Here is a 26,577-nt window from a genome sequence, read left to right on the forward strand (position 1 = left end):
TGAGAGTCAGCAATTCCAAACCTCAAGGCAATTTGTCCCCAAAACACAACCACCAGCTGCCGAAACCCGGGATCGAACCAGGGACATTTAGATCTTCAGTCTAACGCTCTCCCAACTGAGCTATTTCGGCACAGAAATGCTGCCAGAAGTGGTGATAAGAGGAAATACAAAGCATCTGGAAAACGTTGCCGGAAAATGAAGGGAAAAGCAACTTTCCATGGACCTTCAACAGGCTCTTGCACTGTCGCTTAGCTCCAGCTTACAATTCAAAGCAATCCAACACTGAAGTCTCCATACAGGCCTCAACCTCAGGATTGGCAGCTACAGCAGCAACAAGAGCACACTTTGTCCTTATTTCTACTTTCTCAACCTATCAGAGTGAGACTGCTGACATTCTATTAACATAACACTGATAGCATTCATGTAGCTTGTCTGGCTTCTAAAATACGCCCTCTGAAATGTCATGATTTCTATGCACTTGTGTGTTCTGAAATGTTGCTCTCAGCAAACGAAAGACACATTGACATTCTCAAAGCAACCAGTCGCAGTAAAGCTCCCTCTGTTCATTCCATCATCCAAAGGTACACTTCAACGTTCAGACCACTAGAGGGCAGAGCTCTGTCACAGTTGTTGCTGGAATCTAGTGGACGCAAGCCTACAACCACATTTACCTGTCGATGTATTCAAAGACCGAAAACTCAGTAGAGGATGCTGGACGGTTGCTCTTACAGTGTCGAGATCAAGTGTTGAGCATTTCAAAGAAGAGTAGTTTGGCCTAAAGATCCTGTTAAGACTCCTTAATCTTCCTGGGATGTTCACTCCCACCCAGTTCAAATATTTGGTTAGAACTATCATACACCAGCTGTGCATCAGCTCTTTTGCATGTGACACACAATTCATTCACCTCCTGCTCACCTTCTGAGCTCTATTCGTTCTGCACTGTGACATCAACTGGCGTATTGACTTTAGGGTGGATTTGTTCTTTAAGTAGATGTTCATACCAGACTGACGGTGAGCAGCCTGGGTGATGTGTATCTGTAGGATAGGTAGATGAAAGCCAGTCGTCCTACTGTGATGGAGGCCCAGAATGTACTGTCCAGACAGCCAGCTGTCTTGTGACCCATCAGCAGGGGAGGGGACACCGCGTAGGTGTAGACGAAGCCGGCGTAGGAGCCCTGCAGCACAACGAACACAGCAGGAGGTTGGCACAGAGCAGAGGTTCTCAAGTCTGACGGTGTGGGCCAGAGAGTCGGAGGAGCGCAGTTTGTTGGCTTTCAAATTGCAGCAATCGAGCGCTATTCCAACTAAATGTGCCAAATCAGCAGCCGAACCACCAAAAAAACCACTCACCTCTTGTTTGGAGAACACCACCGTGCACCCTTTGACCTCACACGGTATCTACGCGCCCACAGCACGCCCTGCTATGGCGTTATGTGTGTTTATTATGTGTGTTGTGTAGGCTGGAAGTCTCACTATAATGCCATCAGTGATGAAGAGGATGGCCCCACCCACTGCGTGGAGGACGAAGAAAGAAGCGGGACGACCCCGGAGTTTGGCAGGGTTACAGCAACCAAACAGACTCCCATGACCTGGACAGAGAGGGATGCTGAGGTGGGTCTTTTCATTGGGATGTGGTGGATCACAAACACACACACACACACACACACACACACACACACACACACACACACACACACACACACACATTACCTTGACCACCGTCACCGGTGGGGCTGCCGCTGGACAGAGAGTCTCTGTCGATCAGATGTGGACTGTAGTTGAAGCAAGGCAGCAGTCTCTCGTGGTACATCAAAGCCAGCACTGCTGCTGGTACTGGGAGCTGCCAGGACACACACACACACACACACACACACACACACACACACACACAAAGAGGCAAATTGTTAACCAAGTTAAAACAGTCAACACTTCCTGTCAGCTGATTCAAATTGTGACCCTCCCCCTCATAAACGCAGAATCCACGCCGTCTTATCTCGTCCTCTGCTTGAAACAGATCCAGTTCAAACAGAGGAGGTTGTTTCTACTGAGGCGAGAGCTTAACGCTTTATCTGAGCGGCAATATCCAGGCCCAAAAAAAAATGCTCAAAAAGAATAACAAAACTGAAAAATAAGACATGCTGAGCGGCTCTGAAGAGCAGCAGCATTGTTAAGACATTTCACGTTCCAAGAAGCCGTCTGTGTGTGAGACATTAGGATCGGCTGTGTCCCTAGTTTGACAAACTGAAATCGTTCATTAGATGCAAAACCTGCAAAACTGGACAGAGAAACCATTGGTGATTCTCAGCAGAAAGAAACTCGAGTAATCTTTACTCTGAGTCAAATCACGCAGCTACACCTGGCTTCACATCGTCACACGTCAAACGTACACTTATACTAGCATATTTCTGTGTCATCAGTCACATGACACATGTAGTACTGACAGGAACTCACGTTGATGAGAGCCATGATCCAGAAAGCGTACGACACGCGGGTGACGACCACGCCCTCGGTGTGCAGAGGATACTGGGAGACGTTGCCTAGCGCCGCTCCGTGGCCGGCCAGGCTGCTGCGGAGGTGCTGTAGGTCTGAGGACGAGGACGAGGACGAGTTGGCGGTCCAGTTGGCGCCCAGGACGCAGCAGTCCTCCGCCAGAAAAGGATCGGCCACCAGGGGGCTGACCAGAGCTCCCAGGCCTATGAAGAAATGCAAGGCCTGCGGGAACGAGACGGCTTCATTATCGTGTTTGGACAGTGACACCATGGATTTGAAATAAAACAATTAGTGTGTGCTTTTAGTGCAGACATTAGGGGAATAGAATTACAACCACTTTTATACATAGACCCCACATTTCAGGGTACCACAACTAATTAACATAATATTGAAGAAGGTCTTCATATTTAACACTTTGTTGCAAAATACTTTGCTGTGAATGACTGACTTAAGCCTGGAGCCCATGGTCATAATCTGGACCTCCAGATGTTGGTTTGAGAACCCCCCCCCCCACACACACACACACACACACACACACACACACACTGTGCGTTCACAGCCGTCGCTGACCTGCAGGAAGACGGCGGAGTCCTTCTGGTACAGCTTCACCAGCTGGAGGTTGGCGATCGTGTCAATCACGCCCATGGCCAAGCCGGCAATCGCCATGGCGACAGAGAGCAGCAGCACATGGTCGCACAGCGGTATGAAGGCAAACACCAGCGAGATGACGAGGGTGCAGGAGAAGAGGGCTAGGAGAGAGGACGGGAGTCTGGAGGAGACAAAAAGGAGAGGACGAAACAAACCACATTCTTATGAAGCTTGTTGTCAGTGATTACGTTTTCCAACACCGTAACTCACACCAGGCTGACTACAACAGGGACTTTCCAGCTTGTTATTGTCGCTGCAGTTAAGTCACCTTCATGGTCTGCTGCCCCATTATCTCATATTTACCACACCTCCACACTATCTTCTCCTTTCATGCCAACTTTCCCTTCTCCTCTTGACCTTGTCCCAGATAACTTTGAGTCTGTGCGGGACATTTCACCCAGAGCCCGCTGATATGAGGGCGCAAAAACATGAAGCGTGAGGATGTAGTCAGGGGCAGTGACCACCAGAGGTCTGCTGGTCCACAACACAACATCTCAACAGCTAGAGATGTTGTACACACATTCATTATCGCCAGAGAATGAACCCTACAGACTCGGTCCGGCCTTTCCTCGAGCACCTCCGGCACCTCAGTGTTTTTGAATTATCCCGTGAAATGTCTTAACATCTACTGGACAGAGCAGACTGACACAACGTTTGGTACAGACATTCATGGTCCTCAGATGATTCATCCTGGTTTCTAGCTTCTCTTCGAGAGCCACCATTAGATTTCATCTTGAGTGATTATGTCTCAACAGCCTTAGACTGCCCCCCAGGTGAGAGTCCAAGTCGTGTTTATTGCTTATTAGCAATTGTTAGCATGCTAACATGCTAAACTAAGATGTTTTTTTTAAATTCAGGGCCAGAATAAGGAGATGATTCTTCTCTCCTGAGAGTCCAGTTAGTCTATCTAACAGAGCATGTTGAAGGCAGAAGAAGCTGTCCTCACCCGTGTCCCTGTCCTCTTCACACACCCTCACACGTTAGCGGTTTGACTGGGTCCTGAGGCACAGACCTGGAGCAACCAGCGAATCATTTGAATGTTGTGGATTTGCCAGTCAAATCCAGAATACAGTCTAACTCAAAGTGAAAAAGGCTCAAAGTGGTCGTTGAAATACTTCAAGCCCACACAGCGTGTCAATCAGACCCAGGGTTCACCCTGAAGGTCACGGCTGTTAAACTGTGTTATTCTCTCACTCCGTTCTTTGTTGACTTTGGCTTCACTTCCTCATTGCTTGGTGTGCCACAGACACCATCGCTTTGTGTGCAACAAATAACACAGATAATTGCTAAATCAACCTATTTTTGCTCTTTAAATATATATTAAAACTAAAAAAAGTTATTGAAGTGTCTTTGCCACAAACTGGGCTTGAAAGAAATGACCGTAGAGAATTGTTATTACACCAGAATAAGAAGATAGTTTATGTCTTGTATGCTATGCTGTGTATGGACACATATACCGTATACAATATATATATATATATATCTGCTCTCCTGTTACTCCCCGTTGGAAACCATCTGGTATCAAACTCTAATAGCAGAAATCCAAATGGACTTATTATTATTTAACAACAATCACAGATAAGAGCATATTGAAAATATTCATATTTAGCCGGCTGGGGTCTCTCTTTCATTTCTCATGAAATGAGGATAAGTCATGAAGCCCATCAAGGTGATTAAAGAATGTTATGTGTGTTGAGCTGTTAGACGTACTATCACAACTACAAAGTCCCTGTTTAGTACCACACACACACACACACACACACACACACACACACACACACACACACACACACACACTTAGTCTGAATAGGAATACTATGGGAATATTACAATCCATTAGATCAGTAAACGGTGGAGAACGCAGGACGTCCCACTCACGTCTTCTTGAAGAGTCCTCCCAGGCCGCTGCCCACCAGCAGGAAGAACTGCTGCGAGAAGAAGACCCAGGTGATCTGCTGCAGCGTGGACTGGGTCTGACACCTCAGGTCCAGGACGGTGGGTCCCAGGAAGGCGATGCACAGGCCGAAGCTGAAGAACGCGCTCCAGTAGGTGAGAGTTTGCCGCCAGTGGCGCTTGAACAGCGACCAGATCCGCGCGTCCAGCAGCGTCATGTCGGTCCTTTATCAGAGGCGGAACGACACCAACTGCCGACGGAGAGAGAGAGAGAGAGAGAGAGAGAGAGAGAGAGAGAGAGAGAGAGAGAGAGAGAGTCTCGTGAGCGCCTCAGTCCGGGGCCAGCTGTTCTTTTGACGGACGCGGCGCTGATTGGCTGACGTCCCGAAGGTACCGCCCACTGTCCGACTGTTTTCAGATCAGGATCAGGATGCTGCGTGAAGTCCAAGTACTCCAACAATGTGTTAAAAGTACAGGTTGTCTTTATATCGACATAACTTTATTGACACATCATGCAGAGACAAGTTGTCTGTAAACCATGAAATTATATTTAAGTTATTCATATTTTCAGTTATTTAAATAAAAAGCATACGTTTCAATGAAAAGGGCGATCTGTAACAATGTGTATCTTTCATATTTTATAAATTGATCACATGTTTTGTTTGCAAAATAAGTGAAATGGAATAACTCAAGTAAAGTACAAGCAGCTCAAAATTGTGCTTATATTACCGTATTTATAGATGGTTATGGTAACTGATGGAACTTGATACAAAAGCCAAAAATGAGGGATCATCCAGGAAGAAACAGATGATTTTAGGATATTAAAGCAAGTTAGCTGAGCTCTGCTATAGTGGAGCTTGGAGAGTTTAAATTGTAAGAGGAGATACTTTTGGAAATCTTGAGCTTCATAAGGTTTCATAGAGTTCAAATTTTACTTTTGATATATTTCCGAAAGTATGGAAGCGATAAAAACCTACATTTTATTTCATATTAACTTGAAAAAAAAAAGCATTTTTACCAAACACATTTAGTTTGACTACACCCACAAAGCTTCTTAATCGACGTGAAGGCCTGAACTGCACCTGAACGCATCATGTATTGTCTTCAGTAAACGTTTCTTTTTAAAAGATGTCCACCGATTCAAACTGTGTATTTAAAAGCCACTTGGCTCTAGTTTAATAATGACGGCGGACTCGAATCACCAGCTGTGCATCGATATTAAAAACTAAAGTGAGATGATCCTGTACTGACGCGCAGTTGACCGACAGCACCATCTTGTGTCCATCTATGGCACTGTACATCTGCCGTTGTACTGTATCCTTCATGAACTCCATCCTACCACCGTGATTATCTCCATCAGAAGCTGAAAAGAAAACGCATCGACCAGGCAAGTGTGTGCCCGAATTTCAATAGTTTATTTATTCATTAATGAATCAATTATTCAATCAGTTATATCAGTCACATTACATTCAATTTCTCATTTCGTAACAGTGTAGACAAATCACACAAAATATCACATATTATACAAAATCTAAACTTATCTTTTATAAAACATTTAGACATCTGCAGGTTTTTTTTCTTTATTTAATCTTAAATACAGTCTTTTATCTTTTTTTACGGCATAAAACTCACTGAGAAAAACATCTGTTAAAATACACATATATATATATATATCTATATATATATTATTTCTTTTTCATTCCAGTATTTAAAATAGCGTCATTTACCACAACTAAACACACAGTAATACTTCTGCCACTGAGGGAAGGAAGGGGGAGGTTGGAAATGTAACGTCCACAGCTAAACGTCCCTCTGAGGTTCTTCCTAAATGTCTCTTCCCGTTGCCTTCGCCTCTGCTTCCACTCACTGACAGGTGAACAGAGGTTCGGATGGTCACAATGTGATTCTTCCATCAGCTTTAGTCACTTTTAGAGGTAGAAAAAAATCGTTCAGGCATGGCGTCTCTTCACTCGTACAGGAACACATCCTCCCCTGACCTGCACAAACACGGCTCTGGAGTGCTTCAGGGCTTCAAAGCTTAATTTAAACACACTCTGCTTTTGAGGGTCAACCCAACTCTGGTTACTCCGCCTGCCTGGTCTTAAATCCCAAGGCATCAAACACCGCCACTTGGTCAGTAGGCCTCGTAGTCTTGATATCATTAAGCCGGACTTTAGCGTCTGTATGAGACAGGACAGGACTTTTTGTGTTGGTGTCCAGTGTGAAACAATGTTGTGTTCACTAGATGTTACGTCTGAATCTTAAGTTACGTAACAGACATTTCTAACCCTAGCCAAGTAGTTTTGTTGCATAACCCTAACCCTGACCGTTTCACCTCAACGCGTCCGTTTCACAACGTTAATATTTTTATTTCCTACACCTAACCCTGACCGTTGACCACGTGTTAAAACGTTTCCCACATGCAAACCGTCTGCGTCAAAGACACAACGCAAAAGGCTGCCGGGGCTTCTGCCCAAGCAGCCTAACATAATGTAGAGAGGACTTCACCTTAGATTACTAGTTAGGATCTCTACCTCTGTCTTCCCCGAACAGTCTCAAAGCATCATTCATTTGCTCGTACTTGATGTACTAATCTGTGGATCCAATCAATCTAGAAGTGCTAAATCAAAAGGCAACTGGAGACTTGCAGCAGATTTCTTCAAGACAGTTCGCCTCTCCTCCGAAAGTCTTCCTCAGGTCTGACTGACTGGTTGGGGAGCGCCAGGCATCGGACTTCTGTCGGGGCATTGGACACATCGAGCGATAACTTCACATGTTGATCACTGCCTATTATGGTCCTACAGCCAAAAGACGCTCCCTCGCAATGGAGCTGTGCAAAATATAAGGGGTAGCGGTGAGTACTGCTGAGAGGAATGTGCTACTAGAAAGTACTTGTAAGACATACTTTCCCAGTTTACTGTTTCTAGGGTTTCGGGGTTTTGGTTCGATCATATTTTGAAACCATATGAGGTAAGACACAAAGGGAAGGGAGCAGAGGACACTTCTGGTTTGTGCAAATAGGAGACTAAGAAATACACACACTCATGGTGAGTACTTTACACACACAAAGCAAATGCCTCATTGGCTACACTAGGTCAAATATAGAGTCTTCACAAAGCCAAAAAATTCATGCACAGTTTACTAAGGCAACTTCAAAAACTGGAGTGAATGTCAGCTCCTAACACTGTATGGAACACAACGCCACACTGAGTTGAACCATGGGGGCGCTGTAGCAAGGCAAGTCTGTCATTTTACAACGCTTTGTATCCGTGATGAAGGTCATGGTAGGTTCAATGTCCAATGTACAGTGTGCTACTACTTCAGTGTTCGTAGTGCTTGTGTATATACAACTTCAAGACTGCCGGGTGACATGACGCCCCCATAGCTGCCATATTGGTCTTTGACAGGGAAATGATCAGTTCATCACAGATAAATTCTTTGAATTGTTTAAATTACGTTAGCATCTTAGCTAGCTGGCATATCCTGGTTGCTAGCCGTCATTAGCGCCATATATGATGCATTAGCTAACGTACTGTATGAGGTTGACACTTTATTATTCAACCGTTTCAGGGGCTGGAAGCCTCATGGTAACATTTAGCTGCTTAGTTATCCTGTTAGCTCATTCATAGCTAACACACTCTTTGTTATTAAGCAAGTGCTTGTTAGCATGGAAGGCCTTAGCTACTATTGCCAGGTTCTTTCAGTATATTTCAGCCACCTGGGGTAACTCTGAGGCCCTTTACAAACTGCTATTTCTAGATTTAATATGTTTAAATTTGACTTATTCTGGAGCAAAATAATAAATTAAATCTTCAACATTTCTCTTCCATAATTGCTGGAAATTCTGACATGGCTTTGAATCCCCAGATTTTGATGTTAGGAAATAAAATTGACATAAATGCAATTAATGGTGTATTGAATAGTAGAATGGTTTCTGGTCTTGAATTTGGATGAGTGCTTTTGAAATGTTACAATTCGGAAAGGTCACTGGATGTTAAACCCAAATCAGAGAGTGTAAGTTATATTTTGGCGTAGCAGCCCAATCGCCAGGAAAATGTGTTGGTGTGAATGTGTTTGCAAACCACAGATATGTTGAATGTGGATGTTTTTGCATACAGTCAGAGCAAGCAACAAAGTACAGCGAGCAACGTGCAGCAAATGAAGAATATCAGTCAGTATATCGAGCTAGAATAACAAGCAAAGTTACGTAAGAACATCTGCTGAGGGCGGATGTTATTTATTTACGGTAGTTATGTTGTTACGTCGCTAAGTTTCTTTATTTTACATTGTTACATTACCTCGTTACGTTGTTATGTTATTACTACATTACAATCACAATACTTTCATTCAGGAGAACACTGTGTCCTGTGTGAAACCAAAAGTAAACGTTGACTTTACACTTGTTACGTAACGTTGTAACGGTTGCTAAGAAAAGTTACGTAACAAAGTCTGCTAAGGGCGGTCATTATTTCTTTACGGTGCTTATGTTGTTACGTCGTTACGTTACATCGTTACGTTACGTCATTACGTTACATTGTTACGTTATGACGTTACGTTATGTCGTTACGTTATGTCGTTACGTTATGTCGTTACGCTATGTCGTTACGTTATGTCGTTACGCTATGTCGTTACGCTATGCCGCTACGCTATGCCGTTACGTTATGTCGTTACGTTATGTCGTTACGTTACGTCGTTACGTTACGTTGTTACGTTACGTAAATAGGTTGTTACGTTACGTTGTTACATTACATCAGTACATTGCGTCGTTACATTATGTCATTACATTGTTAGGTTACGTTGTTACGTTTTGTTGTTACGTTTCGTTGTTACGTCGCTACATTGTTATTTTAACCGATGATCTTTTTCTGTCCTTAACCAAGTAGTTTTGTTGTCTACACCTAACCAATCATTTCACAACGTGGCATTATGCGTTTCTGCAAGCGTGATATGAGGCTGATATGAAACAAATTTATGAAATGTATTTTTGGTCTCAAAATGTCGACGTTCAACATATCCTCTAGTTTGTAGAAACGTGCAGCGCCAACATATTTCTCCGGTAATTGGGTTGTGTAGAAACAAGCCTAAAGTTTAGTATGACAAGCATTTAGCAAATTTTGGAAACAAACTGACCCCATTAGTCTTCACTTTTAACTGAACTGACCTCCACTTGCACCACAACCCTTCTGTCTGTACAACTGAGACTGGACGATGGTTCCAGATGTGGTCGCTACGTTGAATGGCTAGAGCCCTGGGTGTGCACTGGATGGGAATTACACAAGCTTGCGTATATGTGTGTGTGTGTGTACGCAGAGCGGCTTTATTTAGGGCCCTAATCGTTGAGATCTGGGGCTGAAATGCATGTGTGTGGGTCAGCAGGACGAATAAATCTCTGGTGTGTGCAACTAAGTAACGGCAGCGTGTTCGGCGTCGCGGATTGTGCAAATATGTACTGTAGGCTATGTGTGTGGAGGGAGAGTGTATCTCAGCTCAGTCAAATGCAGTACAAGTAGATTTCCAGAAACCATGTGTGTCTCCATGGTCAGCTGCCTTGGAAATGAGTGAGTGCACATGAGTGTGTGTGGACATGCAGGTGAGCATGCTTGCGAATGTGCTGAGCTGTGTTGGCCTCTGTGCTGTGGTCTGAAGAAGGCGGCTTCCCGGCGCTGATCCTGCCCTGTGACTTCTAGAAGATGCTTTGCCTTCGGTTCTTTCCTCGACCTGCAGAGGGGCAAATTTGAGTTCAAACACTGAAATGATGATTACTCAGTGTTAACAGGCACCGATAGAAACACATAATACGATATATTCTCCTGGAAAGCAGTGACTCATGCTTCCATCTTAAAATACCTCCCCCCCCCCCCCCCCCCCCAAAGTCATTTTTATTGGTCAGGTGTTAAAGCTTTACATGAGCCTAACCAGGTGAAAATAAAGACATAGCTTTATATTATTAGGTGTATGAAGGGATATTAGAGTGGTAGTAATTTGCATTGAGACAACTCTTTTCCGTTCCCCTGAGACTCTGATCTGTGGTGTCGTGTCACAGTAAACAAAGTCAGCATGCCAGCTTCTCGCAGAGCGTTGCTAATTAGCAAAGAACATCCGCAGACTCGTCAACATTTCAGATGTTGTGGTCCGGAACGAAACAGAGCTGCTTTTAAATCTGCTACATCCCAGACAGTTCAGCACACTTACAACGTTTGTATCCCGTAATTATCATTCAAGATCTCAAAACCTTTTTTCTCTCAGGCTTATCATGTGTAGTATGAAACTATCGACTATGATGACATACGGAAAAACAGATGTGAATGCGTAGCATGCACCCGTGATGCATTTTGTGCACCACGTTCTCATTACCCAGTCTAACGCTGTACCCAGTGTATGCGCAGAACATTACAGTTACGGTTGCAATAACGGTGGCTTGCAGTAAGGTCATGCCGTGTCGTGGCAGGAAGCTTACCTAGAGGCTGAAACACTGAGCTGCGGTGGCCGGGGTCCTTCTGGAGCTGGAGCTCTCTGAGGGAAAACACTGAAGCAGCTAAAACAAAGAGGGGACAGAAGAAAAAAAAAAAAGACAGTACCTTCACGTAAATTAGGTTTCCCAATCCTGTTTGTACCAATTTATGTCATATCACTAAAATCAATTGTGTCATTCCTTGATCTGGAGAAGGTTGTTCACAGGTTTATCTCATCACGTCTCCAGGTTTGTTCTTGGGGTTGTGTGTCAGACATGTCAAAGTATCAGGCTTGGAGATGTTCCTGGCTGTTTTACTGGTTTTTGGGAGGGGGGGGGTGTCAGACAAGACTTTTGTCCTGCCTCGATAGATGTTGCCTTATTAGCCTGCCTCTAGTTATTTAGTTATTTCCTATTTTGTTGCGCTGCCTTTAGTTGCAGTTTGCTCATTATTATTTTTTTTTGCCATTTGTCCGCCTCTCGCTGCAGTTTGGTCTCGTCTCTGGCCGCTTGAGCGAGCTGTCCTCATCACACTGTCAGTTTATTGTCACTGTTTTTGTGCTCTGCTCCATTCTGGTTAGTTTGGGTCATTGTAGTTGTAATTGCTGTTGTATATATTTAGTGGAATATTGTGAGGAGTGGTGGGGGGGCAGTGTTAGTATGTGGAATATTCTGTCAGCTCGTGTGCATTCCCTCTCCTCGTGTGTTTTGGCTTATTTGTTACTATCATAGAGTCATCCAGCTGTGTGTCTCACTGTACCTCCTGCAGCATTCAGCTGAAGCCTCTCCCTCATTAAGAGGTGGACATTTTAGCGAAGACTTCTGTTTTGCGAAACTCGTCGAAAAACATTGATTTTGTTTTATGAACTGAGGAGAAAATAGGTCGAACACTTTGTATACCGACTACAACCCAGAGCTTTTTAAACAAACCGTGTGTTCTTTTTTTTTTCTGTGCTAGCAATGTGCACTTTCTGTGCACTTTCTGGTCAGAATGTGCAAATTCACCGAACGAAACACGGTTCAACTACGGCTTTTAGAAAAATGCAAAAGTAGCACATTTTCAGTAAAAGGAAAGTTCGCTGTTCACAGCCAGAGTTGCCAAAAGCTTTTGGACTTCAAATCCACCCAAGAGGCTCTAAAGATGTGTTCACATTGTGTGTGTGTGTGTGTGTGTGTGTGTGTGTGTGTGTGTGTGTGTGTGTGTGTGTGTGTGTGTGTGTGTGTGTTCATGTCTTACTGTCTGCCAAATTAAGTATGTTATTCCCCAGACTCAGGAAGTAGGAGTGTCGTAGAGAGTCTTCAGAGGAGGTTCTCCTTCTGGTGTCATACTGCAATCACAACACAAAAGTGGCTGAGTAGAACCGTCTCTGAAATCACAGTTCAGTTCTGACCCGTACCCGGGGGGACTGGAGGTCTCTGTGCTCGTGTCTCATACCATTAGCAGAGCAGACAGCAGGTCGATTCCCTCTGTGTCCAACCTGACGGAGACAAAGACAAAAGTTCAGTACGATTACATGCTGAAAATACCCCTAAAATGCTCTGGCTGATTTTATTTATTATTAAAAGCAACATTTCATGATGAAGCTAAATGAAGAAACGAAGACGCTTCTCCCTTCTCAGCCCTTTAGAAAACAACTTAATTATCCACCAGAGCAGAAATGTGTCTTTAGCTCACCAAGACGTAAAAAAAACACCACAGATAGTATAAAAGCAGTACAAAAATACAAAAAATACAAAAGAAATACGACCAAACAAAGCATGCAACGTATTCTCATACGGTTCGTATGAAAAGTTGCTCCTCATTTTTGGTGCGTTTCCTACTCAGCTAGGTTTAGTATTTGGTTAGGTTTAAGATTAGATTGTGAAATGACTTAGTTAGGTTGAGGAAAAGGTCGTCGCTGACTTCTCGTTTCATGGGGGACTAACAGTGGTCCATGATCGTTGATTGGACCCATCCACCTCCAATCCAGCCCGTCCAGTTTGTGCTTTAACTGTCTTTTTACTTCCCGTTTCAAGATTAACCCACGAAATGTTTCTACGGATTACGGTGCATTATGTTTTAAGGTATTGCTACGAATGCTGGATGAGATCAGCCCGAAGCTCAAGACATTAAATATTCACCCAGACCATCCATGGTGTAGAACCGGGTTGTGTTACCTGGGCACGTGGTTGATGAGAGCTTGAGGTCTGTATTGAGGAAAGAGATACGACCTAAACTCCTCGTTACTGCTGATCCCAGGCCAGGTCTCTTCTGTGGGAGTGCCTGGAAGACAAAGAAACGTTATACCACTCGTTCTCACTCCATATGTTGCTTGATTTTAGTCTGTAGCATATTACCATAATGTGCTGCCGTCTTACCCATGAGCCTAAAAACTAAGTGTAGCTCTTCCTTCACTGTCGCACCAGGAAACATGGGGCGACCCGTTGCCATCTCGTACATGATACAGCCCACGCCCCTGGAAGAGGAGGGAGGAGGTGAACATGCAGGGAGGAGGACCAAAACAACAGGAGCACACGCACACACGCACACACACACACACACTTCAAAGAGCACTGATCATAAGTGCAAACATGTGCGGCGTGAGTGGGCAGCCTTTTGTTCCACGCAGGACGGCGCGTTGAAGAGGCGCCCTGTGGTCTGATAAGAGGTCGTGTAGCTAGGTGAGCTCATAAAGGGCCGTCGTGCTGCTAGAGAGACACAGTTAATCCTCGGTGGTTCGTCCAGAGCTGTGCGAGTTTCTGGCCGTGGCGGACTGCTAATGAGCACGAATACACAGGGAGAGATTCGAATGAGGTAGGCTCCATTGTACAGACTAGTGACTCACCTCCCTGCTAATAACCTGTGAGATTTAGCATGAATGATTCATGGGCGTCCTGGACGATCCTCAAGTTGTGAGACGTTCATCTGATTCACCAAGTAAAACTCAAGCTGTTTAGCCCGTTGGTTGTAATGTGCTGGTTGTACTGTTGTTGGTAGGCAGGTACATCAAAATATCCACACTGATCTGCTCACCACATGTCGATGGGTGTGGAGTATTCTGTGGAGCCCAGCAACACGTCAGGGGGTCGATACCACAGAGTTACCACCTCGTTGGAGTAAGTCTTGGTGGGGACGGACTTGGCCCTCGCTAGACCTGGAAAAACAGGATTTAAAAAGGCACAATGTGTAAGATCTGGCCAGAACTTTGATTAAAAACATTAAAAAATGAACATTATCAACTGCATGGGAAGTGGAGACAGTGTTGTGTTTAAGACATTAATGCATTTGGTTGCAGAGATAGCTATGCCTGCTAAGCTAATCCCAGCCTGTCCCGTCTTGCGATACCACTTGTACCTTAAGAGACGGTAGCGAGTCGCTGTAGCGTCCTGTCCGTCCTCGGTCCTACATGAACACAACTCGTATTTTTGTGTCATCCTCCCCGCCACCAGGATAACACTTCCCCGGTAGGAGAGCAGGTGGCAGCTCCAGTAGGGTTAGCTGTTAGCTGTAGCCACTAGCATTCGGCCAGTGTGAAACCCCAGGCCCGGGAGTCACAGCGGGTCAAACCCGATCCCAGGGTGGTCCCGTGGGGATTGCTCTGTCTATTAGTGTTGCCACAGCACCACCAACTGAAGGTCCGTCTCCTGAAGCTGCTGCACGCTCTCCTCGACCAAACCAAAATACTTCTCATTTGAATTTTTTCCCTCTATCAGCTCATATGCTGTTTAGTCAAAACTAAACACTTTAATAGTCAGGGAATGCTGGTGGGCTTGTCTACCCGCTTCCTGCACAACATTGAGAAAACTCAGAGAGATGGGCACAGTTGCTAGGATACAGCAAGTGCTAAAGTAGTGGGGACAGAAGATCGGAGAGTGGCGGCAACATATAATAGAGAGGTGATTGTGGCGTGAAACCTGCCATCTTATTACCAGGCGTCCGCGTCTTTACAACCACCTGTGCCTTTATTGATGTTCATGTACGCTTCATGTGAATGTGCCGTTTGTCCTACCGAAGTCGGCCAGTTTGAGCTCGCCCTTGTCGTTGATGAGCAGGTTCTGAGGCTTCAGGTCTCTGTGGAGGATTTTCCTCTTGTGACAGTAGGACAGACCGCGCAGCAGCTGGTACATAAAGATCTGTTGAGGGGAAAGAAAATGACGAGGATCAAAAATTAAACATCTTTATGATTACAATGGAATATGGATTTTAAAGTCTACCCTCATCCGGTTTAACTCCTTCTGCCTGTGAAAGCCTGTAAACTGAATCTGAAACCCAAAGTAAACCTTCTAAAAATGTAATTCCAGGCCTCCATGGTTACTATGCAGAATGTCATGAAAAGAATTCTGCTTAATTGTTCGCATTTCGGGCCAGGCGGCAACCTCCGGTTCTGCCAAGTGAAGCCAATGCAGAAAGCGTCTTAAAACTTGCCTCACCTCCGGTCGCAGCAGTAATTATGACGGGAGCGAAGGAGGAAGCGAGGCGACGTAGTATAAAGAGCGACAAAGTTCCCAGAAGGAAGCGGTCGCAGCGGTAGGATGGGTCAAAGAAACACAGGACTTGTACCCAGCAGACCGCCGTTCCTGTCCCGCGTGAAACCAAAATGTACTTAACATCGTTAGTATGTAGCCATGACATATGCAGTATACGTACTACCACGTTCTTTTTCATAAACTTAACCTAGTACTTCCGTTCAACAACTTTAACCACAAGTTTAAAACTTGCGACCGCGTCTCAGACGTCGTTTTGGGAGTCATTGGCAAACGACCTTTTCTGTCCTCATGGTCCTTTAGCTACCAGGAAGTGTTGCGTCGACGTCACTGCAGAGACGTAAACCGACATCACGTCCATTTCTCTGGTACACAGTAGCGGTTGACACCGGAATAATGCGAGTGGCTCACCTTGACATTATGCATGCTCATGAGACTCCCGCAGTTGTCCAAGTACTGTTTCAGGTCGCTGTCCTGAAAGACACAGTGTCCACACTCAAAATCTACCTTGTGTGTGGTCAACACCTTTTCGAAAACACCTGCGTGCCGAGCTGCCGATGTACTCACGAGATACTCGAACACCAGAGTGAGGCAGCGGTCGGTGTGGATGATATCGTGCAGCGTGACGATGTTGGCGTGTTTCAGGTTCTTCAGTAGGGACACTGGGTGGACGGGAAGAGAGATGAGTTGTTTAGCATTTCAAACCGCGTCTAAACTCGGCTGCCGCATCCTCGGGAAATCCTGTAGGTGTCTCTAGAAGTCATCGTATCTGGGGTAGAACTTAAACCCACTGCAGACATGTTCCAATTCCATACAGAGTACTGTACTGTGATTACTAATCAATCATGACGAACTTTAAAATAAAACTATAATATAATATACATTTTTCATCATGGACCCTATTTTCCCATGTTGACTAATGGGGACATTTTTTTTGCACACTGGCTGTTTGGAGTATATTTAATTTTGTCACTTTTCCACGATGACGTATGCATTTTGGATACAGAAGTTTAAATGAATACAGATCGGAATAAGGGGACATTTCTACAACTCAAAAAAGTATATTGTATACATTATATTATAGTCGTTGAATAAAGGTGCCACAATCAGTGTGTGTGTGTGTGTGTGTGTGTGTGTGTGTGTGTGTGTGTGTGTGTGTGTGTGTGTGTGTGTGTGTGTGTGTGTGTGTGTGTGTGTGTACCCTCTCTGATAGCAGTGCAAGGTGCTCCCTCCTCATGCTCCAGCCGGATCTCCTTTAACGCCACAACGTTCTCTGTTAGCTTGCTTCGCCCTTTGAACACTGTGGCATACGTCCCCTATGAACACACACACACACACACACACACACACACACACACACACACACACACACACACACAGGTGACATTCTGATAATAATATATTCTGACAAGCTGTTACTCAAATACCTGCAGGTATGCCATTTTTTTTCTTCCTATTAATAGCCACAGAATAATCAGGTTCATTTGATTTAAATCCTCTCATCATAAATCACAACAGATAATTTAATTCCAGCTGACTGAATGAGGTTTGAAGTGTTGACCTCTGATACACGAGTAGCCTCAAAGCATTACATAATGCCAGCTTCTCAAACAGGCTTTGGATTTAATGCTTTCATTTAATGCTCATTCACTTCCTCAGGGACTCTTTCTGATTATCGATTCATCACAGCTCATAAGTATCCTTTATTTATCCCAGTTCCTCCGTCATTATGTTGATTGTAGGTGTTGCATGATGAAAATAGAGGATATTAATAAAAAGGAACGGTAAGCAAACAAGGTGCTTTTGTAACGGCGACATGTGTAAAACACTGTCTGCCTCCGCGTTTAAACCATACTGCGCCTTTGTGAACCATTCGTCGCAATCGACAACAAAAGCAGCTCTATTCGCTCTTTTTTTTTTTCCCCCACTCGCCATCGCCGTTATCTGCTGTGAGCCTTGTGACCGGAACACAAGGCTCACAGCTTCTGTCACTAATCCTTCCTCGCTCCTTGAGGCAACAGCTGTTCTCAGATAAAACCTGTGGGTTTTGAGGCGCAATCTTTAAAGGCCTCGAAGGACCGATAATTTTGTGCAGACTAAAATGTTGCAGAAGCACACGGTGTGAAGGCAGAGTTTTTATTCATGTTGTATCCCAACTGGAGACCCGTGGGCGTGCTGTCGTCGGTCTCGTTTTGGCACGTAAACAAACCCAAATGCGTCTTGACTCACGACAAAGCCTCGTGAGAGCAACGGAGACTCGCAGGCAACTTGCTGATCACAAGTTGCCTGCGAGTCGTCACTATAGGGTCGGCATTACGCACCAGAGAGATGCCTCAGCCGTGGCCTCTATCTTCAATAACCATCGGCATCGACCGCGTGTCAAAAAGGTGAATGTGTGAGGAATCGGTGGAGACGTACCTCACCCAGTTTGCCGAGCTTCACGTACGTTTCCAGTTTCCCAAAGCCGATGTCGGACTAGAGGCACGGAGACAAAAAGGCAGATCGATTTGTTACGATTCTCTCCTGCGATTAAATCACGGAACAGTCAAAGCATCGTACTGGCAAACATTAGTTGATTGCTCAAATCCTCCTTTACTGAATCAACCTGATTGATGCCTCATAATCACATTAATACAGGAGGACAAAACATATAATAATAGCAGGAAGGCAAGATAAGAAGAGGAAATTTGCTCTGTAATATGAGCCGAGACGTTCACTGGTTCAAGGCTGATCCATCATTGTGAAACAAACAAGAAGCCAAGAACGGTTGCTGCAACAAGATGTATATTCAGTAAGATTAGATAAACAACCCAGCCTGACAGAGGTGAATATGACATGAAATATAACCACTGTCAACGTGATCGTATACGATGGCTGTACAAAACACGTAGCGATGTAAAGCACTCACCAGGGAGGCGCGTCGGGACATGCGGCTGAGAGGTTTGCAGGGCGGTGGGTCCTCGCTCTCCAGCTGCAGCTTCTTGAGGAACTCCGGAGGCAGGCGGATGTCCATGGGCAGAGACATGCGTTTACTGACGTCCTGTAGGTCGGCGGGGGAAGAGTTCAGCCCACGGTTTTTCTTTTAGTGCAAACAGTTGGACCTTGTGACATGTGGCCTGCCGGCTATCTTTTAAGCTGACCTTGCGCTATCGTGAATACCCTTTCTGTACACGGTACCACATTCCTACTGGGCGTACCTTGTGGAAGCCGTAAATCATGGCTTTGTTAATGATACGTACGTTCAAACATCAAAGGAGGGCAATTGTTATATGCAGAGAAGGAAGAAGAGGATTTTCTGCACACATACAAACTGGCATTTTGTCTACAGAGGAGATGGTACTGGTGAAATGTGTGTGTGTGTGTGTGTGTGTGTGTGTGTGTGTGTGTGTGTGTGTGTGTGTGTGTGTGTGTCCTTTCTTCAACCCATCTCCATCAACAACAGGCCTAATCATTGCAATAAACCTTCATCTACATCCTGGTATGTGTCCCACATTTGGGTCCTCCTACTAACAAACCAAAACGGTGGAGATACGTCGTGTCCGGCAAAACAAAACGGAAAGACGTGGCTGAACCCGAACCGGTCTGATTGGGGGAGGGGTTTGCTCCAAAGCGCCCAGGAAGATCGCCGGGCTTTGAAGACAATTTGACAAAGTGGCCAAACGGTGGAGTTACTTAATGCCATTTGGGCCCAAAAAACTTCTTCCCAGACTGATATTGAAAGAGTTTGGGATTGGAAAATCTGGAAAACTTCCCTGGTAGCATCACTTGAGTAGCCCTTATTTAAGGTCCTCAAGGTTGTAAAATACGGATCACTGGTGTGTTTGCTCTATGGGCTCCATGGATGTGGAAGATTGCCTGAAGGGGGATTTTTTTCACTTTTTTGGCTTCATGCACCACTGAGCAACTTTCATAGGAACTGAACCGGTCCCCACCTCTGACGCCGTATCCAGTTCTCTTTATACGCCAATGGTCAGCCCCGGCCCGTGGGCGGTCCTTGGGTTTGGCTCGTCATGTGGACGGGTCACAGACTATCTCATCCCTCCCTAGAACCGCAAACGCGATGACTTTCTAGAAAGTGATGGAGTGCCACGGCAGTCTCATTTGATAAGCCATCACGTCTGCACTAATAAAGGCCCAGAACACCCCCCCCCCCCACACACACACACACACACACACACACACACACAGGTTTCTTGATCATCGTTTGATTGATTGGACCTTTGCTTAGGTTGAAGGCGAGCGGCGCAATGCTGAGAACTGCGTGTCGCAGTCTGTTCCCACCGACTTAAGTCGTGAGAAGAGGCGAATCGGTCAAAAGTGGTATCACCTGTGTGGGTGTGCAGAAGGCTTTTAAATGTTAAGAAGTGACTAATTAACGAGGGGCTCTTCCACTACAGCAATAAGTCAAGTCTGGGCTTGTAAATGTTAACGCGCTAATAAATCAATTTTTGCTCCGTAGCTCTTTTCCAGAGGTTAAGCGGTTGAACTGTCCACCGGAAAGGTCGTCCTGATCAATTAACGAAGGCGCTAGCTAAAGAGACAACGTCGTACACCAGCTAAAGAGTTCTTTCCCAACCTGGCAACCATACAATTGCCCTTAGTAATGGCTTACTGATCCATAATGCATTAATTAACCATTAACCAGCCATTGTTAGCATTATTTCTGTCGGTCTGGAGTCCCTCCTGAGCGCTCGCTCCCCTCTGGCATCGCTTCACTCTGCTGTCTGCTGTGGAGCACGAGACAGACTCCAAGTGAATCACACTCGCTCGCACGGGGACTTTTAATGAAAAGGTGGAACTGTGAACTCTCTCACATTTCCAATAAAGAAAAAGAGTCTGGTCCTTTGGGGAGGAATACAATCTTCCGAGGTGACTCAACCCAATCGAGCCGGCAGAGGTGGAAATGAATGAAACGACTCCCGGAGGAAGAGTTTCAACGGGAGAATGAATGTCGGGCTGATTTTTAATGCGTTTAACGCGCACTTTAACCTTGACAGTTTCCAATCAGCGCTCGATGGGCAACGCATGAATCCAGAATCACTGTGGCGGCATGTGACTACGGCGTGACGGGGAAACCAACCTGGACACCTCGCCTGTTAACCCCTCATCCGCCACATTAACCTGTGTCCTCCTACAGCGGCCCCTGTGAGCCTCTGCTACCTACCTCCATGGAGAAACGTCTGTGCTGGGCCTTGTCGTGGAAGTGGAGGTGTGACGGAGACTCGGCCCCCGGTGTTGTCGGTTCCGGACTCAAAGGACTGGCGTCATAAGATGGAGGACCCAGCCTGTCTGGAGTCAGGCCTGACGGAGGAGAGAACAACGATGGTGCGTCAGGCCACTGCAAGCTTTCAGAACAGCTTCAATAAGAATGGCATACATTCCTCAAGGCTCTGGAAGCAAACGCGTCATTCAGCCGCGTTTAGAACTGGTTACATATGAAAGCAATAGATTTACTTATTATTTAAGGGGGGACCTCAAATCTAGGGTTTTAGGAGCTCGCTTCAGCTGCCAATCTCACAGTTGAACCATTGCAGTGGAGGGAAAATCTGCTTATGAAACAAAGGATCATTCAATTCTGGCTTTTATCCAAAGCGACTTACAATTCAGATCCACACACCGTAAGCACAGCTACAGGAGCAATTTTAGGTTAAGTGTCTTGCTCAAGGACACATCGACATGCGACTAGCAGGGATTGAACCGCCGGCGCTCTGATTGAAGGACGGCCCTGCTCTCCACTTAGCCACAGTGGGCTGATCGGATGGCTGACGGTTGAAATGGACTCTCAGCCTCTTGTTTTCAGAGACGAGGAGATGAAGGCAGCCGAAGCGACCGATACACTCGGAGCACACCGGCACTGCGGCGTTAACGGCTATCCGGCCACCGTGGTGGGAAGAATGGCCTTTTTGATCCTCGCCGTACAATATCGTGCGTGCGATGCGTGCGTTTGATGCCCGGTCGGCGTCTTTTGAATGCTGCCCGCCGTAGAGGTTTCAGCTGCCGTTTGATCTGCCGTTTCAATGGCGAGCGCCGGCCGGCCTCGCCGCTATCGCAAGGTTGTGAAATGGACACGTGTCTCCATTTTATCGGGTGTCTTCTGGCCGTGTGTGTGTGTGTGTGTGTGTGTGTGTGTGTGTGTGTGTGTGTGTTACGGCCGTTCCCTGTTATTGTGAGGCATGAAGCACTCTAACCCCTTGTTTTCATGGGGATGATGACGAACAAGGGAAGCAGGTGTCGATGTGAAGGAGAGAGAGTCTCATGTCTCCTTACAACCTTCCCCTCAATACACACCGATTCATGTGTACACACACACAAACATTTATAGAACGTGCATGACCTACTCTCTAAACACACACACACACACACACACACACATCTGCTGTATCAATGCCAATACTACGTCTTTGTCAGATTGATTGACAGTCTCAATGGGCTGGGGGGGGGGGGATGAAACAACAACCTGTTTGCCAGTCATTTGAATATCACAGCTACACCGCTCCTTTGATCTCCCGATGATAATTAGAGTCAGTGAAGGTGACGCCAACATGACACACTGTGCCTGATTGCTGAGGGATACGGATGGATGCCTGCCAGACATCTTAGGGGGAACACGACCCAGATGTGGTGTCGCCACATGATGGCTTTGCAGCGTTTCCATCTGAAACGGCGGTTACAGTGATTTTTTTTTTCCATTTGGATTTTGGATTATTGCAGAAAATAAGCAGTGGCAAACACAGTTTATGATACTTGCATGAGGTCGATTGATGGGAACGGTGGCTCACGGTGCTTTTTCCTGTAAAAGCCGGTGGCAGTGTGTTTTGGACAACAGCCAGTCAACAGAGCCGAGATAAGAAAACCTCTCCTGCTTGGCAATAAAGGCTTTGTGACTTTGTGCAACTGTGTGCAAGAGGGTTTGATATTTGTCCTGAAAATGAGCATGGATTGAAATCTTCCAACGTTAAAGTTTCATTCCTCTCTTTTATTACTATAAACATGGTGTAAAACACGTCGAACAAAATGCTAACTATCTCATGTGATCACTCTCACGTCAGCGCGGGAGCTCGGCAACGCAGCTTTTGACGGACTAATGGATGGAAAAGTGAACAAGAGGGTGAAATGATATTGATGATAATGATGATGAAATATTATTGCTCCTGGCTACCAGTGATCACACTCAAACACAGACGCTGTGAAGAGCACACCTGTATGAATGAAACAATCACGTCTGACTAGATCGGCCGTTGTGAAATTGTACGTGTGTATTTGTGTGTTCACGTGTGTTCATGTGTGTGTGTGTGTGTGTGTGTGTGTGTGTGTGTGTGTGCGCAGCCTTAGGGGGATGCTAATCAGTGCATCAAGCTCACTGATCTGAGACTAATTGACTTTCTTTGTCAGTTTGATCCAGCCGCTCTTGTTTTTGAATATTAGAGACGATGTGAGAGAAATCCGATAATCCGTTAAGACTGAAGGACTTCACTTGAGCACGAGCTGCATATTTAACGAGATCTGCATGAGCTGCAAATTATGCATTATGTACAAAGTTTCCTCCATACGTAGTTACCACGAGGACAGCCCATTGAGGCTGAACACCTCTATCAGAGCAAAGTCCTTCACGTGAGGAGAGAGGACGGACAGATAGAAGACAGGAGAGTTAAACGTCTTTCTCCTCCACTCACTTGTTCGTCTCCACGTCTTTGTCCTCTCTCCCGTCTCTTTCTCTTTCCGTCTGGTTACCTCTTTACTGACCTTCAGGAGCAGACAGTGATGCAGACAGATGTTCTCTGGGGGGGGGGGGGGGGGGGGGGGGGGGGTTAACTACATATCCAGCTGCTCCTCTCTGCCAGGCAGCCGGATCGGAATCAGACCGCTTGATCACAGTGCATCATGGGTACATTCATGTGACAACTTCTCTTCGTCTATTGACGTTTTATTTTGCATTAAATATAAATATGAAGCATCAAACCTACGACCTTCAGTCACATCCTCAAACAGCTGTGAACAACAGTGTGTAGAATGAACGTGTTAATCATGCTAGCAGCCCGGTGAACTCATCGCTATTCCATCTCTCTGTGTAATCAAACTCGTACAGAGACCTCGTACTGGATGCATTCTGTTCATCATCACCCCCCCCCACTCTCCACCACAGACCTCATTCTGCTTTGAAGCCCGCTGATCCTCCCGTGGCTAAAGCTTCAGTGGTGTTACCAGCCCCCCCCCCCCCCCCCCCCACCAAAAACAAAGACAGGTTAATCTGTGAGGGTCCGTTACAGACACGGGGAGGAAGGAAAGGCTTTTGTGTTTAGTATTAAAAACCAGAGTGAGATTGTTTGCGCTCTATTATTAGACACAAGCTGTTCAAAGGCACAAGGAAGTAGAGGAGCTCAGGCTTCAGGACTTTAAAGGCGCTTAATTAACCCACGCTTTATTGGCGGTAAAATGGATTTGTCGGCCAACTGTTGCCAGCGTGTAAAAAAAAAAAAACTAAAACTGAAATCCTTCAGATAAGAGTGGAGTTACAAAAAGACGTCTTTGTGCGGTAACCCACACAAACCAACACACAGAGGGGAGAGATCTGGCTGGTTTACCAGCGATTCTCTAGAGTTACACTTGTACAGAGCGGTAGCCCACCATTCCCACAATGATGCGTTGATGATGTCGCGGGATGGGGGGGGGGGGGCGCATTTTAAATCCAACGTCAACTCTCAGAAGTCCTACCTTGAGTGTGGCGTATGTTGAGCTGGTTTATCTGCTCCGTGAACTCGTTCTCCTCAATGGTCTCGGTGCGAGGAACAGAAAGGGAGAAACGCCTCTTAAAGTTCTTCATCTTGTTCATGGTTCCGAAGAGGACCGACTCTGGGAGAAGGAATAGAAACGCAGAGAGAGAGAGAGAGTGATACTCCGATCCATCAGTGGATACGACACGACGCCATCTCGGATAGCTTTCCTCAGAGAAGAAGCATTTAGGAGAAACAGGCTATTTGTTTTTACTGTGTACAGAACATACAGAACAGCATCAATCAAAGACACTAAAGTGTCAGCACTCCCTGGTTCCGCGCCTTCACGACACAGAGCGAGTCGTGCAGCTGTGAAGGATCTTTATGTGCAGCTCGACTGTCATCTGATAATGAGGCAGAAAACAGCAGGAAAGCAGCTGATCAATATATGATCTCCCATCCAGCATTGCACAACCACAGCCAGCCCGACCGGTTAGTCATCCCCCCTTTTTTCCTTTTTTCCACCACTCGTGTTTGCGTTCTCTTCTCTTCCTCTGCGTTTGTGTGCTGCAGAGATTGGTGTCATGGGCTCCTCATGACTCCTTTACTGACATGGATTTGTGCTCATTACTGTGGAAGGCTGAGAGATGTATGTGTGTGTGTGTTTGGGAGGCTGTGGTCTAATTACAGCTAGAGTCCACATTCGCTCCTGGCCTCAATCCAGATACGGCTGTGTATCCCGGGGTCGTGACAGATGACCCCCGCCTGCTGCAATACCTGCACTGTCCTATCAGGAGCATGACACACACACACACACACACACACACACACACACACACACACACACACGAACAAATACAAAGCAGACGTAATAAGATATACACACTAAGTGCCTGGGTGCATCCAGCAGCAGTGAACCTCTAACCCACGCCAAACAATACGGCTAAAACGCATCACAGCGGTGACGACGTTGGATGATAACGAGGAGTCAGACGAACCAGAATGAAGAAGAGTTCAAGAGGTCCGTCTGTGTGATGAACTGCACAGATTGCAAAACCTCCCTGTTGACTCGGAGTACGAAACTATCGATTTAGGTTTCACAAAGATTCTGACTTACGTTTAACAAGTAGTCAAACTTCAGATGTTGAAGAAAATTGATCCTTTTGCTGATCACCCGCCGTGGGTCATAGGGCGTGGAGCGGTAAGATCCAAACCTCCTCTGCTTCCGGCGCCATGACTCGGACCCGCTCCCATCTTCAAACTCTGCTCTCATTGTTTAATCTACATCTACACACCGAAAAAGGTTTTGCGACTGCATCTTTCACATTTTTTTGTCTCGGTGACAAACAAATATGAACACCTGGCGCTCAAAAACGGCTTCTGTGGTAGTTCCCGCTACGGTAGGTGTCTCCAGGACACACACACACACACACACACACACACACACACACACACACACACACACACACACACACACACACACACACACACACACACACACACACACACACACACACACACACACACACACAGTGAAAACAACACCAGCCACAAGCTGCCGTGGTTTGTAATTAATCCCACGAGCATCAAAATAAAGAACTGGCAAACTGGTCCCTGGAGTCAAAGTGTGAAATAGATTTGGAAATATATATGAGGTAGAACACATCTTCTGCTAAGCAGTTATATTAATGGTTTCTACCAAGTGGCTTCATTTCTAACTCCTGAACTGAGAATGTTCTCATTCATGCATCACACTGTAGTGTTTGTGTGTGAAGCCCGTCTATAAGGCATCAAATGAAGACCAGACACCAGTAGAAACACACTCTTCCTCATTATCTCTCCATTGCGCGCTACAGCATTCGTCTTCCCCTCCAGTCACACAGAACGAGTGAATGATTAACACGGGCTGGAGTCGAGGAG

General features: G+C 45.8%; 2 protein-coding genes and 1 non-coding gene across 5 annotated transcripts in view; all 3 read right to left on the reverse strand.

Annotated features, from left to right (window-relative positions):
* mfsd4aa (major facilitator superfamily domain containing 4Aa) overlaps positions 1-6,344 on the reverse strand; it is a 31,242-nt gene extending 24,898 nt beyond the window's left edge. Inside the window, exons 1-6 of one of the 2 annotated variants that reach the window (XM_068711883.1) lie at positions 5,017-6,344; positions 3,061-3,259; positions 2,452-2,712; positions 1,711-1,840; positions 1,474-1,589; positions 1,002-1,175 (exon numbers count right to left, since the gene is read on the reverse strand). In XM_068711883.1, the coding sequence (XP_068567984.1) occupies positions 1,002-1,175; positions 1,474-1,589; positions 1,711-1,840; positions 2,452-2,712; positions 3,061-3,259; positions 5,017-5,249 (1,113 nt within the window). In that variant the 5' untranslated portion in view covers positions 5,250-6,344. The remainder of the gene's footprint in view (positions 1-1,001; positions 1,176-1,473; positions 1,590-1,710; positions 1,841-2,451; positions 2,713-3,060; positions 3,260-5,016) is intronic. The other variant, XM_068711884.1, reaches the window with a different exon arrangement.
* Positions 58-130, reverse strand: trnaf-gaa (transfer RNA phenylalanine (anticodon GAA)). The gene has a single exon. It is a non-coding gene; the product is annotated as a tRNA-Phe (tRNA).
* Positions 6,345-6,423: 79 nt separating the features above from the next.
* cdk18 (cyclin dependent kinase 18) overlaps positions 6,424-26,577 on the reverse strand; it is a 33,124-nt gene continuing 12,970 nt past the window's right edge. For both annotated transcript variants that reach the window (XM_068711886.1, XM_068711885.1), the window contains exons 2-16: positions 24,659-24,796; positions 21,111-21,247; positions 18,855-18,986; positions 18,365-18,421; positions 17,148-17,262; positions 16,514-16,608; positions 16,358-16,420; positions 15,472-15,595; positions 14,496-14,616; positions 13,841-13,938; positions 13,640-13,745; positions 12,918-12,960; positions 12,720-12,810; positions 11,489-11,566; positions 6,424-10,749 (exon numbers count right to left, since the gene is read on the reverse strand). In XM_068711886.1, coding sequence (XP_068567987.1) covers positions 10,715-10,749; positions 11,489-11,566; positions 12,720-12,810; positions 12,918-12,960; positions 13,640-13,745; positions 13,841-13,938; positions 14,496-14,616; positions 15,472-15,595; positions 16,358-16,420; positions 16,514-16,608; positions 17,148-17,262; positions 18,365-18,421; positions 18,855-18,986; positions 21,111-21,247; positions 24,659-24,776 — 1,413 coding nt within the window. In that variant the 5' untranslated portion in view covers positions 24,777-24,796 and the 3' untranslated portion in view covers positions 6,424-10,714. The remainder of the gene's footprint in view (positions 10,750-11,488; positions 11,567-12,719; positions 12,811-12,917; positions 12,961-13,639; positions 13,746-13,840; positions 13,939-14,495; positions 14,617-15,471; positions 15,596-16,357; positions 16,421-16,513; positions 16,609-17,147; positions 17,263-18,364; positions 18,422-18,854; positions 18,987-21,110; positions 21,248-24,658; positions 24,797-26,577) is intronic.

This window comes from Cebidichthys violaceus, unplaced genomic scaffold (genome assembly GCF_023349555.1).
Source record: "Cebidichthys violaceus isolate CVI_PGR_0920_01 unplaced genomic scaffold, fCebVio1.0.p SCAF_17, whole genome shotgun sequence".
NCBI lineage: Eukaryota > Metazoa > Chordata > Actinopteri > Perciformes > Stichaeidae > Cebidichthys > Cebidichthys violaceus.